The sequence below is a fragment of the Agelaius tricolor genome, unplaced genomic scaffold (genome assembly GCF_023055355.1).
Source record: "Agelaius tricolor isolate 1412-34295 unplaced genomic scaffold, bAgeTri1.0.p SCAF_20, whole genome shotgun sequence".
NCBI lineage: Eukaryota > Metazoa > Chordata > Aves > Passeriformes > Icteridae > Agelaius > Agelaius tricolor.
Window position 1 is genome coordinate 558,690 of NW_027269280.1, and position 16,346 is coordinate 575,035.

General features: G+C 49.0%; 1 protein-coding gene across 12 annotated transcripts in view; it reads left to right on the forward strand.

Annotated features, from left to right (window-relative positions):
• Positions 1–16,346, forward strand: part of RIMBP2 (RIMS binding protein 2) — an 86,765-nt gene that overhangs the window by 49,896 nt on the left and 20,523 nt on the right. For all 12 annotated transcript variants that reach the window (XR_011681891.1, XM_071444931.1, XM_071444932.1 and 9 more), the window contains 5 exons: positions 1,585–1,798; positions 7,767–7,918; positions 11,209–11,285; positions 12,510–12,619; positions 13,665–14,462. Coding sequence is in view for 11 of the 12 variants with exons in the window: in XM_071444931.1 (XP_071301032.1) it covers positions 1,585–1,798; positions 7,767–7,918; positions 11,209–11,285; positions 12,510–12,619; positions 13,665–14,462 (1,351 nt within the window). In the remaining variant the exon portion in view is untranslated. The remainder of the gene's footprint in view (positions 1–1,584; positions 1,799–7,766; positions 7,919–11,208; positions 11,286–12,509; positions 12,620–13,664; positions 14,463–16,346) is intronic.

A 16,346-nucleotide genomic window follows, 5' to 3' on the forward strand; every position in this document is an offset into this window, starting at 1 on the left:
CTGAATTCAGACTGTTCTTTGCTAATGCAGGGGCTGTTTTGGGTGATATTTGCTTCCTGAGGCTGATGTGAATTCAGACTGTTCTTTGCTCAAAACCACAGTGAAAAAATGAAAGAAAAAACCCCAAGCATTTCATGTTTGTGTAAAACTCCCACAATTTAGGAGTGATTCTTGCTGTTCTTGGTTTCATAATCAATCAGATGGACACCCTGAGATTTCTTTTGCAGAAATAAATTAATTTGTGTGTTATGAACGCAAGGAAATTATATCTTTAAAATTGACTCTAACTTTAAAAAAATATTTGTTAGAAGAAAAAGAACAAACAGTGCCACCTTGTATAGTAGAAGATTTTTGGGTTCTTCTGGGTGCTGTCAGCATTTTCCTTCAGCTAGGATCTCTTTATAGGTGCTGTGTAATACAGGTTGTTTTCTTGATCTATAAAATGTTCAGGTTTTTTGCACAAACAGGGAATGTTTTTTCCTTTAGAAAGCCAAAGCTCTTAGTTCAGCTGAAGGAGTTTAATTGCTCTCCAGACTTGCTTTGTTAGCACAGCTGCTGAGCTAAGCACCAGCGGGGTTTAATGCAGGAAGGTGATGTTTGCTCAGCACAGAGCGCCAGCCTGGGATGGATACATTATTATAGCTTTAATTCAGCTGCTGTGCGAGTGTGCAGCTCTGGATAAAGGGGCTTCCATGCTGTAGTGGCTTCACTGCTCTTGGTGTGCTTGGAGTCAGACCTGGAGAAAGCCCCAGAGTTCCCCATGTCCTTGGGCCCTGCCTTCAGCCAGGGAGGGACCCCCAGAGCTGGGGGCTGTGTGTCCCAAAATCCCAGAGCTGGGGGCTGTGTGTCCTGAATCCCCATCCTGGGGGGCTGTGTGTCCTGAATCCCCATCCCAAATCCCCATCCTGGGGGGCTGTGTGTCCCAAAATCCCAGACTGGGGGGCTGTGTGTCCCAAAATCCCAGAGCTGGGGGCTGTGTGTCCCAAATCCCCATCCTGGGGGGCTGTGTGTCCCAAAATCCCCATCCCCAATCCCCATCCTGCGGGGCTGTGTGTCCTGAATCCCCATCCTGGGGGGCTGTGTGTCCCAAAATCCCCATCCTGGGGGGCTGTGTGTCCCAAAATCCCATCCTGGGGGGCTGTGTGTCCCAAATCCCCATCCTGGGGTGCTGTGTGTCCCAAAATCCCCATCCCAAATCCCCATCCTGGGGGCTGTGTGTCCCAAAATCCCAGAGCTGGGGGCTGTGTGTCCCAAATCCCCATCCTGGGGGGCTGTGTGTCCTGAATCCCCATCCCAAATCCCCATCCTGGGGGGCTGTGTGTCCCAAATCCCCATCCTGGGGGGCTGTGTGTCCTGAATCCCTGTCCTGGGGGGCTGTTCATCCCAAATCCCCATCCTGGGGCGCCCTGTGCCCAAAATCCCCACCCTGGGGGACTCTGTATCCCAAATCCCCATCCCAAATCCCCACCCTGGGGGGCTGTGTGTCCCCATCCCCACGCTGGGGGCTGTGTGTCCCCGGTCCTGTCTCTCCCTGGCCGTGTCCCAGTTCTGCCCAGCCTGTCTGAGCCGTGCCTGCTGTCCCAGGCCAAGGTGCGGGAGCTGGAGCAGAAATGCCGGACGCAGAGCGAGCAGTTTAAGCTGCTGTCGCGGGAGCTGGAGCGGTTCCGGCAGCAGGCGGGCACCATCGAGCTCCTGGGCACCTCCTCCTCCTCCTCCTCCTCCTCGCTGGCCCCCCCGGGGCCCCCCGGGAAATCCCTGGCCCAGCTGATGAACGGCATCGCCACCTCCATTGGCAAAGGTAAGGAGCGGGGCAGGGGGCTGGGACGGACGGACAGACAGCACAGAGCCCTGGGATGGACAGACAGACAGAGCACAGAGCCCTGGGATGGACAGACAGAGCACAGAGCCCTGGGACGGACAGACAGACAGACAGAGCCCTGGGACGGACAGACAGACAGACAGACAGAGCACTGGGCCCTGGGATGGACAGACAGAGCACAGAGCCCCAGGACGGACGCACAGACAGAGCACAGAGCCCTGGTGACACCTTCACCTTTCAGAGTTCTCTTGGGTGACACCTTCACCTTTCCCAGTGTCTCTGCCTCCACTGAGCCTGTTCCAGTCTCAGCTGGGCGCTGCTGTTGGTGCCTTCGGTTTGAGCTCTCACATTTCCAGATTCTGCACTGCCTTGGTTTAGAACTCTGAGGAGAGGAAAGGATTGTTCTGTGTGCCTGAGGAGAGGAAAGGATTGTTCTGTGTGCCTGAGCTGTGAGGAGCACTGCTGACACTTTGTATGGAGTTCAGACACACAGAACAATCCTTTTCCTCTCCTCAGTCCCACAGAACAATCCATTCCTCTCCTCAGGCACACAGAACAATCCTTTCCTCTCCTCAGGCACACAGAACAATCCTTTTCCAGCCCTAGAACCAAGGACAGCTGCAGCTCCAGCCCCAAAAAGTGCCATCAGCAGGGAGTGGAGGGGAGCAACCTGGGAGGGTGGGACTGCACAACCTGGAGCTGGAATTGGACAATGAACCCAGTATGGAAATGGACCAAAACTGATGAAAGTGTGAAAACTCGTGACCGTTGTCCATCCTGGGTCCATCCTGGGTCCATCCTGGCTCCATCTTGGGTGTAGCCCTGGCTGGGCTCTTGCACTACCCAAGGTGCATCCTCTGAAGGCCCTTTAATAAATCCCTGCTTTATTCCTTTATTCCTTTACCTCTGTCCAGCCTCTGCCCCAGCTCAGCCTCTCCAGACTTCACTGCGAGCAAAATTCTCTCTAATTGTTGTTGAGTGTAGTGACAGGACACCTGTTCAGAGTTAAAATTGCCTGTTCTCCAGGTAAAAATGCACCTGTGTGCATGTCCAGGCCTTGCTGGGAGCCCTTCCCTGTCCCAGGCACAGGAGCAGCTGTGCTCTCTGCTTCAGGAGGAGTTAATGGGGAAAGAAAGCACAGAGACCCCACACACTGCATTGGCCATTGCATTAAAATACCATTTAAATAGAGCTGGGCAGAAAATGCAGTATTTTGACAGACTCGAAAATGGCTTGGGCTCAGTTTCATCTGTGCAACAGAAACGATGCACTTCTCCATAAAAATTTGAAAGTAAAACTTTCAAAAAAGCAGAAAATAGTCTGGAGAGAAATGGAGAACATAAAGCAATAAAAAAAAAATCATATCTGTATTGATGTTCTTAGACTTGCAGTGCCCAGCAGAGCCAGCAGTGAGTGTTTACCCAGATCTGTGCTGAACTTTCACCAGGCCATCTCCTGTTGCCAGAGGCAACAGCTCCAGGTGCAGAGCTCTGTAAACCATCCATTATTCATGGGAAAGGGACAAAGAGCAGGCAGGAGTTACCTGAGGACACCTAAAAACAGCTTCCATGTCAATCACATGTTATATTGTGTTATTCTGTGTGAATCACTGGTTAAATGGTGTGTTACTCCATGTGAATCATCACACTGTGATTGTGTGTTATTCCATGTAAATCACAACTTAAATTGTGTGTTATTCCATGTCAGTCACAGGTTAAATTGTGTGTTATTCCATGTCAGTCACAGGTTAAATTGTGTGTTATTCCATGTAAATCACAGGTTAAATTGTGTGTTATTCCATGTCAATCACAAGTTAAATTGTGTGTTATTCCATGTGAATCACAGGTTAAATTGTGTGTTATTCCATGTGAATCAATCACACTGTGATTGTGTGTTATTCCATGTAAATCACAACTTAAATTGTGTGTTATTCCATGTAAATCACAGGTTAAATTGTGTGTTATTCCATGTGAATCAATCACACTGTGATTGTGTGTTATTCCGTGTAAATCACAACTTAAATTGTGTGTTATTCCATGTAAATCACAGGTTAAATTGTGTGTTATTCCATGTCAGTCACAGGTTAAATTGTGTGTTATTCCATGTCAATCACAACAGGTTAAATTGTGTGTTATTCCATGTGAATCTCAGGTTAAATTGTATGTTATTCCATGTCAATCACAACAGGTTAAATTGTGTGTTATTCCATGTCAGTCACAGGTTAAATTGGGTGTTATTCCATGTCAATCACAGGTTTAACTGTGTGCTATTCCATGTGAATCACAGGTTTAACTGTGTGCTATTCCATGTGAATCACACAACAATTAATTTGAAAGGAGAGGTAATAGGTATTGAGCTATCCTTGAGGCAGGAGTGGAGGTCCAGCCTGCATCACTGAGGTTGATTTAATGAAAAATGGAAATCATCTTTTAGGTGCCCAGTCAAACTCTCCAAGCTGATTTATTCTTATTCTTATGCTAATGGAAAACCTTTTTAAAACCTTCCAAAGGTGCCAAACTGAGCTCTCCCTGTACCCTTGAGTAAAAGCACAGCCAGGTCTGCACCCAGGGCATTCCAGGGCCTTCCTCCCTGAACCCTCTCTCCAAACCCATTGGTTTCTGTGGGATTTGGAATTCAGGGCCTGCAGCTCTTGTGCCTGACCATCAGAACTGCTTGGACAGCACCGATCCTCCCTATGAATGCACTTTATTGGTGACAATGAAGTCATGTTTGAGCCAGGGGCAGGATTTCTAATTGCTGAAATCAGCCCTTCCTCAGGAATGGCGGCAGAGTACAGCAAGTTCTTCAAACCAGAAGTGAAATTATTTTTATTATGTGTGAGGAAGAAAGAACACAAGAGGGAACACAGGGAGAGCTTTAAAGCAAAGCAAATGATGGAAATGAGATCAGTTTATGACCAGCTGCTTTGCCTTAATTGGTGATGTCTGAATGTATCAGGAAATGAAATAAACCCAGCCAGGATGGATTAGAGCATAAAAAGTTCACTTCAAACCTACAATAATGTCACAATCAGATATAGAAGCCTTAAGATTTATTCATCAGTTAAGAGGCTCATTTAAATGGTCTTTCTAGATAATTTAGGTAGTCCATATGGAATCTGCAATTGCAATAAATAAAATGGAGAGTCTAATTGTAATGCAAGCATGGACAGATTTCATTCTCCTGAAACATTTAAATTAGATCTGGTGCTCTTTCTTTTTCCTTGATAGGGTGTTCTTCAGACTTCCTTAACAAACAGTTGTCAGTCAGGAAAATAAAGGCCATTTTAAGCACATATAGATTTAAAAAGACTCATGGACAAAATTCCTGTGGCTTTATAGGGATCTTCTCTAGTATTTAAAGGACACAGAGATCTGCTCTTCCCTCTTGCTCTTGGATATTCAGTGCCTCTGCTGGGCAGGGAGGGGTCTGTGTGCAGTTATTCATGTGAATCCCACATTGCATTGTGTGTCATCCATGTGAATCACAGGTTGTGTGTTATTCCATGTCAGTCACAAGTTAAATTGTGTGTCATCCATTGTTAACTTGTGTGTTATTCCATGTAAATCACAGGTTAAATTGTGTGTTCTTCCATGTGAATCAATCACACATTGGATTGTGTGTTATTCCATGTCAACCACGTTAGATTGTGTTATTCCATGTCAGTCACAGGTTAAATGGTGTGTTATTCCATGTAAATCACAGGTTAAATGGTGTGTTATTCCATGTCAGTCACAGGTTAAACTGTGTGCTATTCCATGTCAGTCACAGGTTAAATGGTGTGCTATTCCATGTCAATCACAGGTTAAATTGTGTGTTATTCCATGTAAATCACAGGCTAAATTGGGTGCTATTCCATGTAAATCACAGGTTAAACTGTGTGCTGTTCCATGTCAGTCACAGGTTAAATTGTGTGTGTATTCCATGTCAGTCACAGGTTAAATTGGGTGCTATTCCATGTGAGGAGTGTGATCAGCATCACCCAGGCTGGATCACGTCCATTTCTCCTGCAGAGAAACCGTGGTCAGGTGTTCTCATGACTTCAGCACCAACCATTGAGATCAGGCCTTTGTCAGTAATGATGGCAGGGTACAGCAGGCCCTTCAAGGCAGAGGTGAAATCCCTGGGGCCAGGGATGTGCCCTCACAGCCCCCACACTCCTTTCTCTCCTTAAAGGACCCAGGGTAGATGTTCTGTACCTTATTTCAGGTTCTATCAGGTGAAAGAACCAGACCCACATCTCCCAGCCCCTGATATTCCTGGGGTTCCTGGTAACTGTGTTCCTGTGCTGGTTGTTGTCCTGTGTGGCTGCAGAGCAGGGGCTGCACTGCCCTAGGACCCTCCTGGAACCTTCCTGGAACCTTCCTCCACATTGGGTACCCAGTGCCAGCAGTTTGAAAACAAAGCCTGGAGGGTGCAGGAGGTCTGAGACCAACCAGAGGCTTCCTGTGAGAGAATAATCACAGTTGGCCCAATTATTTATGGCTTGGCACTGGCAGGCTGAGATGGCAAACACATTAACAGCAAACAGAAGGAGCTAAATTGGCTAAAGGCTCCTGAACAGGGAGGACTTCTCTGTTATAGATGTGAGGAAGGTTCCAAGAATAAAAAATGTGCCCTTTTCCAGCCTGGGGATTGCTCCAAGGGGGGCTGGTTGTAATTAATCTTTTGTGTGGTGAGTTGTGTATTTCCCTGCTGTCAATGTGCTGAAGCTGGCCTGCTGTAAATTACAGTGATGCAGCGAAAATTAATCATATTGGGCTAATGAGCACACAGAAAACCCTCTGATGGTATTCCTGGAGCTTTTTCTCCTCTGCAGTGAGGACAAAGAGGTTCCTCTGATAATTCCTGGTGACCTGGACTGGGAATCTTGAAATTCAGTAGCAAAACGTTGCTGCCCAGACTTCTGGCAGAACAGGAGAGGAAATGCTGAACCTACACATGCTCAGGGGCTGAGTAATTAGAGCAGAGGCTCATTATGTTAATGAGAGGCAGGATGCACTCTGCACGTCTGAGCTGTCAGCAGCAGCTCCCTGTGCCCTGCTGCAGCTCCTGCTCAAATCCAGCTCAGGTTGCAATTCCTGCTCTGGGGACTAAACCAGCAGTCAAGGGAAAATGTGCAAGTGGCTTTTACTCAGCTTTACTGGCCTCTGGCAGCCTGGACCACCTTGTTCCTTTGGCTTGTCTCACCTCTGGTTTCCACCTGAGTCAGGAGGAGAGAAGAGAGTTCAGTGTCTTGTGAGCTTCTCAATGTGCAGTATAATCTCTATTTTCCTTTCCTTCCCTCTAAACTCTTTTTACAAAGCACAGTAAAATATTCCAGAAGGGTTTTTGGGGATGTTTCCTTCTGCACAGTCTGAGTTTCTGTGTTTTAGGGGCTGGAGGGGTGGCCCTGGGATCCAATCAGGGCCAAATCCATCAATTTGGTGCTGGTGGCAGTGGGGAGCTCCCAGGAAACACCAGGCAGGGGCTGCTGGCACTCCCTGACTGCCAGAAGCCAAACAACTCCATTGCAAATGAGCATCCTGCCAACTGCATCCTTCGCATTCCCGTCTCTCTCTCAGGAGAGGGATGCATGGCTCCCTCCTGACTTGCAGGTCAGGACAGGGTCCCCAGGGCAGCGCAGGCTCCAGCAGCAGCAGCAGCAGCAGTGCTGGGTGTGTGGCACAGCGGGTCCCACCTTCCCCAGGCACACCAGGGCACACAGGTGGATGATTTCACTGGGGAGCCTTCACCCCTGGGTTCTTTGGCTGCAGGTGCCTGCACTCTGTGTGCTGTTCTGTTCCATGCTGCTGATCTCAGCAGGTTGTTGTTGATTGTGCCCCAGTCTGGGAGCAGGTGGGCCGAGGGGCTGCCGTGCTCTGCAGCTGCCCAGCACAGCCTGCCTGGTGCTTTCTGACCCGAGGGCACAGTGACCATGCTGATGTGTGTGCTCTGTCCCTGGCAGGCCATGAGAGCCCCTCTGGGAGTCGCTGCGTGATCTCGGAGTTCATCCGACCCCTGCAGATCTCTGGGGACAAACCAGAGCAGCTGTCTGTCAAACCCACCTTCCTGTCCAAGTCAAGATCTGACACCCCAAGATGCAGATTTGATTCAGACGTGAGTCCTTTTGAATTTTTTACTGGGAAAGTGACCTGGGGCTGCGGCTCCTCTGCTCCAGCAGGCTGCTGCAGGTAGATCCACGTGCTTGTGAGAAGTCATGACACAAAGGTTCTCATTTTGTGGGGCAGCTTGGGAGCAGTGGGAATTTGAGTGGTGTTTTCTAAGAAGGTGCAGCTGATGTCCCAGAAGGAGGTAAATTGGCCAAAGGTTCCTGACCAGGGAAGACTTCTGTTATAGGTGTGAGGAAGAATAAAAAATGTGCCCTTTTCCAGCCTGGGGATTGCTCTAAGGGGGGCTGGTTGTAATTAATACAATAAATGTGATTAATGGGATGAAGATGAGGAGTGTGAGGACCCCTCTGAAGTTCTCAGTGCTGCCCACAGAGCATTTCTGGGTGAGGGGCACAGCAGCATCCCTGCTCTGGGCAGGGCTCTGGCAGGGGAAACTGGGCACAGGAACAGATCAGCAGCTCCTGCCCTGCCCCACGGCTGCTGGGCAGGAAAGGGTGGTTCATTCTGCAGGGCTGGTTCAAGGCTGGTTCACTCTGCAGGGCTGGTTCATTGTGCAGGGCTGGTTCATTGTGCAGGGTTGGTTCACTCTGCAGGGCTCCTTCATTCTGCAGGGCTGGTTCAAGGCTGGTTCATTCTCCAGGGTTGGTTCAAGGCTGGTTCATTCTCCAGGGCTGGTTCATTCTCTAAGGCTGGTTCCCTCTGCAGGGCTCCTTCATTCTGCAGGGCTGGTTCAAGGCTGGTTCACTCTGCAGGGCTGGTTCAAGGTTGGTTCATTCTGCAGGACTGGTTCAAGGCTGGTTCACTCTGCAGGGCTGGTTCATTCTCCAGGGTTGGTTCATTGTGCAGGGTTGGTTCACTCTGCAGGGCTCCTTCATTCTGCAGGGCTGGTTCAAGGCTGGTTCACTCTGCAGGGCTGGTTCATCCTGCAGGGCTGGTTCCCTCTGCAGGGCTGGTTCAAGGCTGGTTCATTCTCCAAGGCTGGTTCATTCTCCAGGGCTGGTTCACTCTGCAGGGTTGGTTCACTCTGCAGGGTTCCTTCATTCTCCAGGGCTGGTTCATTCTCCAGGGCTGGTTCATTCTGCAGGGCTGGTTCACTCTCCAGGGCTGGTTCACTCTCCAGGGCTGGTTCATTCTCCAGGGCTGGTTCACTCTGCAGGGCTCCTCCTGTGCCTGCTGCTGTGCTGTGAGAGCCTCCCTGCAGCAGGGCAGGCACCTCCTGCTCACAGCCTCCCCAGAGGGTTCTGAGCCTGGAAAGGGGCACTGAGATTGCAGCGTGCTCTCACTAAAGCCATGCACTCCACGTTCTGTATTCAGACGTGCTTTGGAACGGGGCTGTTCCTCCTTCCTTAGGAAGCTTTTCTGCTTTTCAGTGGATTTCCAGCAGAAATCCAATGGGAAGCTCAGAAGAGCTGTTCAAAGGTGCCATAACAAGTTGATTTTTAAGGTTTGGGACAAATATTAAATATAAAAACTGCATAGAACAATCTTGGAAAGTCTGTAGAAAGGCATTATTCTCTATTAAATACCCTGGTTTAGATGGGCAGATAGCCACAAGAAAATGATCCTCAGATTTTACCCCATTTCAGGAAATCCCTTTCCTCATCCTTACAGGAGTAAATAAGTTGCAACCATGTGCATATTTTCTATCTGTGTTATATTAATTGATACTGAAATAGTTGATGGAATCAAAATGTTTCTAAATGGCTCACAAGCCTGAGGGTATTCAACAAAATACTGGATTCTTGTATAGTGGGAGTTGCATGGGCATATCTGAGGATTATCCAGGGGAAATATTTGTGTATATTTGTGTAGCAGCATTATTGAAAAGTGGAAACATTCACTGCTTTTTGAAGAGGCCACAGAAAAAGCAGCTTAGCAAGGAGACTTAGGGAAGCAGAACTAACAGCAAGGAACAGGAGAAGCAAACGTCAAATTTAATTCCCCTTTTCTATTATTTTTGAGTTATCTCTGGCTGAGAATGCCAAGCCCTCTTTTGCAGAGCTGAACGTTTTGTGCCTTCTGGAGTGTAATTATGTGATCCACTCTCACTTTATGCAAGCTCACAGAAATTAAGCTCCATTCCCTTTAGAGATACCCAGACCCAGGGGAGGGCGTGTGAATAAAATCTAAAAAATGAAACATAATGCTGGGAAGTCTGAACTAAATCAATCAGTCAATAAATAAATCAATAAACCAGTGCTACTCTGCAATGGCCCTGGCTGTTCCTGTTGGAAAGCCTTCTGGAATAACCATTCCTGGCTCTGTGCTCCCTGAGGAGCCCATGTCAAGGTCCCAGGGGGAAAATCCTGGCAGCTTTTCCTGGATCCCCCCGTGCTGCATGGGGGAACCCCTAGGAGCTGCTGGAGCTGCCTTCTGGGCTAAAGCACCCTCAGGAGACAGCTCAGGGGAAAATCCTCTGCACTGGGGGTTTTCCTGGGGTGCTCCTGGCAGGGACCAGCTCAGACCTGGAAGCTGCAGCTCAGGGTCCGCCCTGGCTGGGTTGTAAAATTCTGCTCTGTTTTTGGACAGTTTATTTCATTTGGTCCCACTGTCAACCCAGTATTTCTACCTTACTCAAAGCTCTCTCAAGCTCAGGCAAAACGTTGGTCATTTTGTCTGAAATGGCTCACAGCAAACTGTATAGTAAGTGAAGTTCATCCCCCTCTTTAAAACCTCTGCTAGCTCAAAGCACAGCTGAAATTATTGTTTCACCAGTGAGAGACCTCGTGCAGGGCTGAAACAGGCAGAGTCTGTGTAGCTTCAACACCACAGTCAAATCTCCAGGTTTTGTAGACCAGATTTGTAATAGAATAAACCTGTGGCTTTGCAGGATTGAATTCAATGGGATGTGAAATTCAGAAGAAAATATAGAAAATATGTTCTTTCCCTCAGTTAGTGGAAAGGGTGGTGTTCAAGAGATGCTGATGCTGTGGGCTGGGTTGGGTGGGATTGGATTGGGTGGGATTGGATTGGATGAAGTTGGGTTGGGTTGGGTTGGGTTGGGTTGGCAAGTGCTGTATTTTGTGTGATCCTCGTGGTTTCCATGTGTTTGGAGGTTGACCCTTGCACCAGTGCTAAACTCAGCATTTGTTTTAGGTACTCAGTCACTGGAGTCTGCCCTTCTAAGTAAAATTAACCAGTTGTGCTCCATGTTAGAATTTAATTTTTTTTCCTTGATATTGTGTGTTCACTGATTGATATCACCTGTCAGGAAAACTGTTCATTCTTCTTGTTTTGTAACCACATTATCTTTTTTCTCCTTCCCCCTCCCCACAGATGGATAATGATCAGAATTCCAATACCTCAAAGCAGAGATATTCTGGGAAAGTCCATCTTTGCATTGCCCGTTACAGGTAAAGCCCCATCTCCTCACAGGCACCACACTCAGCTGAGCATTCAACAGCAGCTCTGGCTCCCCCTCATTCATACACTGAATTATGGCATGGAAAGGGTGTTCTGGGGAGCCTGTGCTCAGAGCAGAGCCTGTCCCAGCTTTGCCTCCCTCTCATTCATACACTGAATTATGGCATGGAAAGGGTGTTCTGGGGAGCCTGTGCAGTTTGCACTGCTGCAGAGCAGAGCCTGTCCCAGGTATGGCTCCCCCTCATTCATACACTGAATTATGGCATGGAAAGGGTGTTCTGGGGAGCCTGTGCTGCTGGCACTGCTGCAGAGCCTGTCCCAGGTATGGCTCCCCCTCATTCATACACTGAATTATTACATGGAAATAATGTTCTGTGCAGTTTTCATTGCCTGCAGAGCAGAGCCTGTCCCTGTGCCCCAGCTGGCAGAGGGAGCTGAGCTCTCCCACCCCCTGCATCCCTGTCCTCCAGTGTCTAAATCAGGTTAAATAAATGTGTTCCTCCTGCTCTAGAGAGGAGTCTCAGTCTCTTCTTTTCAATTACTTCTTCAGGCAAGAGGAGATTTGAAGTCCATCACTGCTTTGCACATTAAAATTTCAGGCGTTAGGGACTGTCATGATAAAAATTTCAGTGGCTAGCAGTTTCTTTCAGGATGGATAGAGATTTAAGTACTTCACAAGTACTTTTTTTCTCTCAGTAGCTTCTCTTAGTTGTAGCTCACTGTTTTTTGTCTTCTTTTACCTTGCCTCTGTAGAAGCTTAATGAAGTGGTGTGAAAGGAACATAAAATTGGATACAGTGACTGGGAAAGACCCCTACAACTGAGTTTGCTTTAATTCACTCTAGAAAATGAAGATAATTGTGGCCAGTGTTTTCCAAGAGCCCTAAGTGAGAAGTGTCTAAGTGCATCCTGCAGGAACTGGTGTAAAAGGAACATAAAATTGAATGCAGTGACTGGAAAAGACCCCCACAACTGAGTTTGCTTTGATTCGCTCCAGAAAATCAAGGGAATTTGGCCAGTGTTTATCAAGAGCCTCGAGTGAGAAGTGTCTAAGGGCATCCTGCAGGAGGGGACGTGGGTTTAGGGGCAGAGGGGACCCCATAGGCACAGAGTGCCCCAGAGCCGCCCAGGAGGAGCCTCGGGAGGGATGCAAGGGGGGCAGTGCCCTCGGGGAGCTGCAGCCCTTGCTGAGCATCACTGTGTGTGTCCCCACAGCTACAACCCCTTCGATGGACCCAACGAGAACCCCGAGGCGGAGCTGCCTCTCACGGCTGGGAAGTACCTCTATGTGTACGGGGACATGGACGAGGATGGCTTCTATGAAGGTGCTTCCTACTGCGCCCCTGAGTTCCTGCTAGCTCATGCAGATTGGGATCAGCTCCCCTGTCAAGCACGCTCCAAATTCTCTCCTTTGTCTGCTCCGAAATCGGTTGCTAAATTTGGCTTTATCGTCGTGGTGTTAATTAAAAGAGTTTCTGCACCAGCAGAGCCGCTCCTTGCAGGCAGAGCTAATTATAAAATATTTTATAGTGTCAGCTTTTCCTACTGGCAAGACTGAAGTTGACAAAAAAGCTTACTGGCAGTTCTGGTATTTCCCTTAATAAGCCTTTCTGCTCCCAGGCCGGGATGTTGTTTATGCACTGTCACTCATCCCCTGCCCCTTACCCTGCCCACTCTCAGGGCACTGCCATGGATGAGCTGCTCTCCTGTTGGAACCCAGGACACCCCTCTGGCTGTCCTGGACTGCCAAGACCCCTGCCAGGGGCTCAGGGACCCTGGCACAGAGCCCAGAATGCCCCTGTGGGTTTGATTATGACCCATGGAGCAAGTTACTAACCTTATATGAAGATCTGCAAGCCACGACAGTTTAAGTGGAATGATAGTGAATTTATCATGGGGTGAAAAATGGATTTTGGGGGTTTTTGGAATGGAGGGTTCAGGGGGAAAGATGGAGAGATCTGGGCGTGTCCAGCCTTTCTCCTTCTTCTTCTTGGCCTCCATCTTCTGCTGTGATGTTGGCACTTTTAGATTGGTTTAGAGTAGAAGCTCAGTGTCTAACATAGGTGACGAGTATTGAAAGTGATTGTAAATATTGTACACGCAGATTTTATTATAAAAAGATAACACCACCCCGGGGGCAGGCAGAGTGCCTCTGTCTCTCCTGCTGAGTGGACCTCGGCAGGACAGGAGTAAGAATTTTATAGATAAGATACAATAAACAACCTTGAGACTGAGAAATGAAGAGCCCTGACTCCTTCAAGCACCAGGCTGGGAAAAGAGACTTTCCAACACATCTGGGGGTCACTGTGAGCAGCAGAGACCCCGAGATTCTCCTTCAGGGTTTCTAATGGCGCTGCTCTTTCTCTCCAGGAGAGCTTCTGGACGGGCAGAGAGGACTGGTGCCCTCGAACTTTGTGGATTTTGTGCAGGACAGCGAGGCGCGGCTGTCGAGCGTGGAGGAGCAGAATGCGCTGAACCGCGCGGGGGCCGCGCTGGAGGCGGAGCTGGAGCTCAGCCCCCCCGGGCTCCTGGAGCCCAGCAGCGGGCTCAGCAACGGCGCGGGCACCCTGGACGTCAACATCGACGAGATCGGAGAAGACATTGTGCCTTACCCCAGGAGAATCACCCTCATCAAGCAGCTGGCCAAGAGCGTCATCGTGGGCTGGGAGCCGCCCCTGGTGCCGCCCGGCTGGGGCACCGTCAGCAGCTACAACGTGCTGGTGGACAAGGAGGTCAGGATGAACATCGCCCTGGGCAGCAGGACCAAAGCCCTGATAGAGAAGCTCAACACCTCCACCTGCACCTACAGGATATCCATCCAGAGCATCACCAGCAAGGGCAGCTCCGACGAGCTGCAGTGCACCTTGCTGGTGGGCAAGGACGTCATCGTGGCCCCCTCCAACCTCCGCGTGGACAACATCACCCAGATCTCTGCTGAGCTCTCCTGGCTCCCCACAAACAGCAACTACAGTCATGTCATCTTCCTCAACGAGGAGGAGTTTGACATTGTCAAGGCTGCTAGCTACAAGTACCATTTTTTTAATTTGAAGCCCAATATGGCCTACAAGGTGAAGGTCATGGCAAAGCCCCACCAGATGCCCTGGCAGCTTCCCTTGGAGCAACGAGAGAAAAAGGAAGCCTTTGTGGAATTTTCTACATTGCCAGCAGGTTTGATATTTTCCTCCCTGCCCCAAAATTCTTCAGTTGAAATTCTCTGAAAATACTAGATAAAATACTTTAACCTACACAGCATTTAGGGGATGCAAGTGCATTTTGGTTGTGAAGGTGTAATTAACTTCATTTTACAGTTTGAATTTGTAAAGCCAACAGATTCATTGTGTTTTGGAGAGTCTGAGGTCTTTTCCCACCTGGCTTTTGCATTAGGAGTGTTGGTAAGTGTTGTCAGTCATTTGCCATTATTCAAGAACATTGAAGCAATGTTGAAAACTAGAGCAGAAATAAAGCAGTGAATTTGAAGGATAATCTCATCATTTTGGGGGTGTGTGGCAGCATGTGAAAAAATCGGAGTGTCTTTCTGTATAGATTCACCTACCCAGGGTCATCTAACCGTGGCCAAGTAGGAGAGCCCTCAGCTATTCAGTCTTTGAGACCCTGGGTGCCTCTGGAGGGACACTCGGGCACGAGTGGCCCTGGCAGGTGAAGCCTCAGCAGCGTCCTGAGCTGGGTTTGCTCCCTGCCTGCAGGGCGTGATCCAGCAAGGGCAGGAATTCATCCACCCTGCTCCCTCCCTGGCCTGGGTGAGGAGAGGAGAGGGCAGCAGGGCTGTGGGCAGGGGGAGTGAAGCTCTGTGCCTCCTGTTTGGGTGCAGCACAGACCCTGGGGGATCTCCTCTGCTCCCGGGCTCCTCTTCAGCCTGGGGTCACTCAGCGGTGGTGGCAGTGCAGGGTGCAGGGAGGAGAGGCCATTTCACACCTGGGATTGTCCTGGGGGAGCTGGAGCCACTGCCTGGGTGCTGGCCTGAACTTATTTCAACTTTGCTATTTAGGAAGGGCCTTCTGAGTGAGGTTTTTCCAGGCCAAGCACTTGCCATGCTGTACCTCCCTCTAGCTGTGAAGCCTGCTGAGCAGCACAGAGCTGCTGTCTGCCGAGAGCTGAGGAGCAGTGAAGCTCCCAGAACCTTCCCCACTGCTTCATTCCACTGGGAGCACTTCCAGAGAAAGAGGCCAGCTCTTCACTGCTGTGTAGAGAAAACAAAACAGCAGCTGGTGAAGTGGTTAGAGGCTGATGCCTGATTGCAGAGTCACTGGAGCAGAGGAAAAGATGAATTTGGAGTCAGTGATGGGAGTTGCCATCACAGAGTGCCATGCAGTTGAACTCATCTCGACTCATCAAAGCAATGGAATTGCTCACATAAAAGTACAAGTGTCTCTCTCTTGGGCACTCAGATCTAAAAATGGATATAAGCACAGGATTGGGACCAATGGGCTGCTGCAGCTTTTGGAGCTCATTTATGTAAAGAACCCTATGAGGACCAAAGCGTAGCAGAATTCCAAAACAAACATTTATGTTGATGACCAAGGCCATAGAAAATCACCAGGAATCATTTCCCATGTAATGATGGGAGGAAATAGGAGCCATGCTGAGCCTCGGGCACTGCAGTTTATTAAACCTATCTCTGCACAGCCTGGGAAGGTCGAGACAGACACCCTGGGGATTGTTTCCTTGTGGGAGGATGGAAGGAAGGTGACTTCTCCTGCAGGAGCACATTAATGTCATTGTCACTGGCAGGATGCTGGGTTAGATCAGGTGCATGCTTTCTGTAAGCTGAGCAGCCTTGCTGAATTGGGAGTGCTGGCTGGCAGTAAAACAGGATGGCCAGGAAAGCTGAAATTCAATCCTGAACCAAAATCTCTCTTGGCCAAGAATAGTATTAGGTCAATTTGCATACTCTCAACTTGCAGGATAAAAATACTTTATAGATGCAGGGGTGGTATGAGCCAAGCCTTCCTGTTGTGCCTCTACTGTCCTGAACATGACCATGATTTCATTTCCATGTCCACCAGAGGATGAAATTCAGTGGCAGCAAAGCAG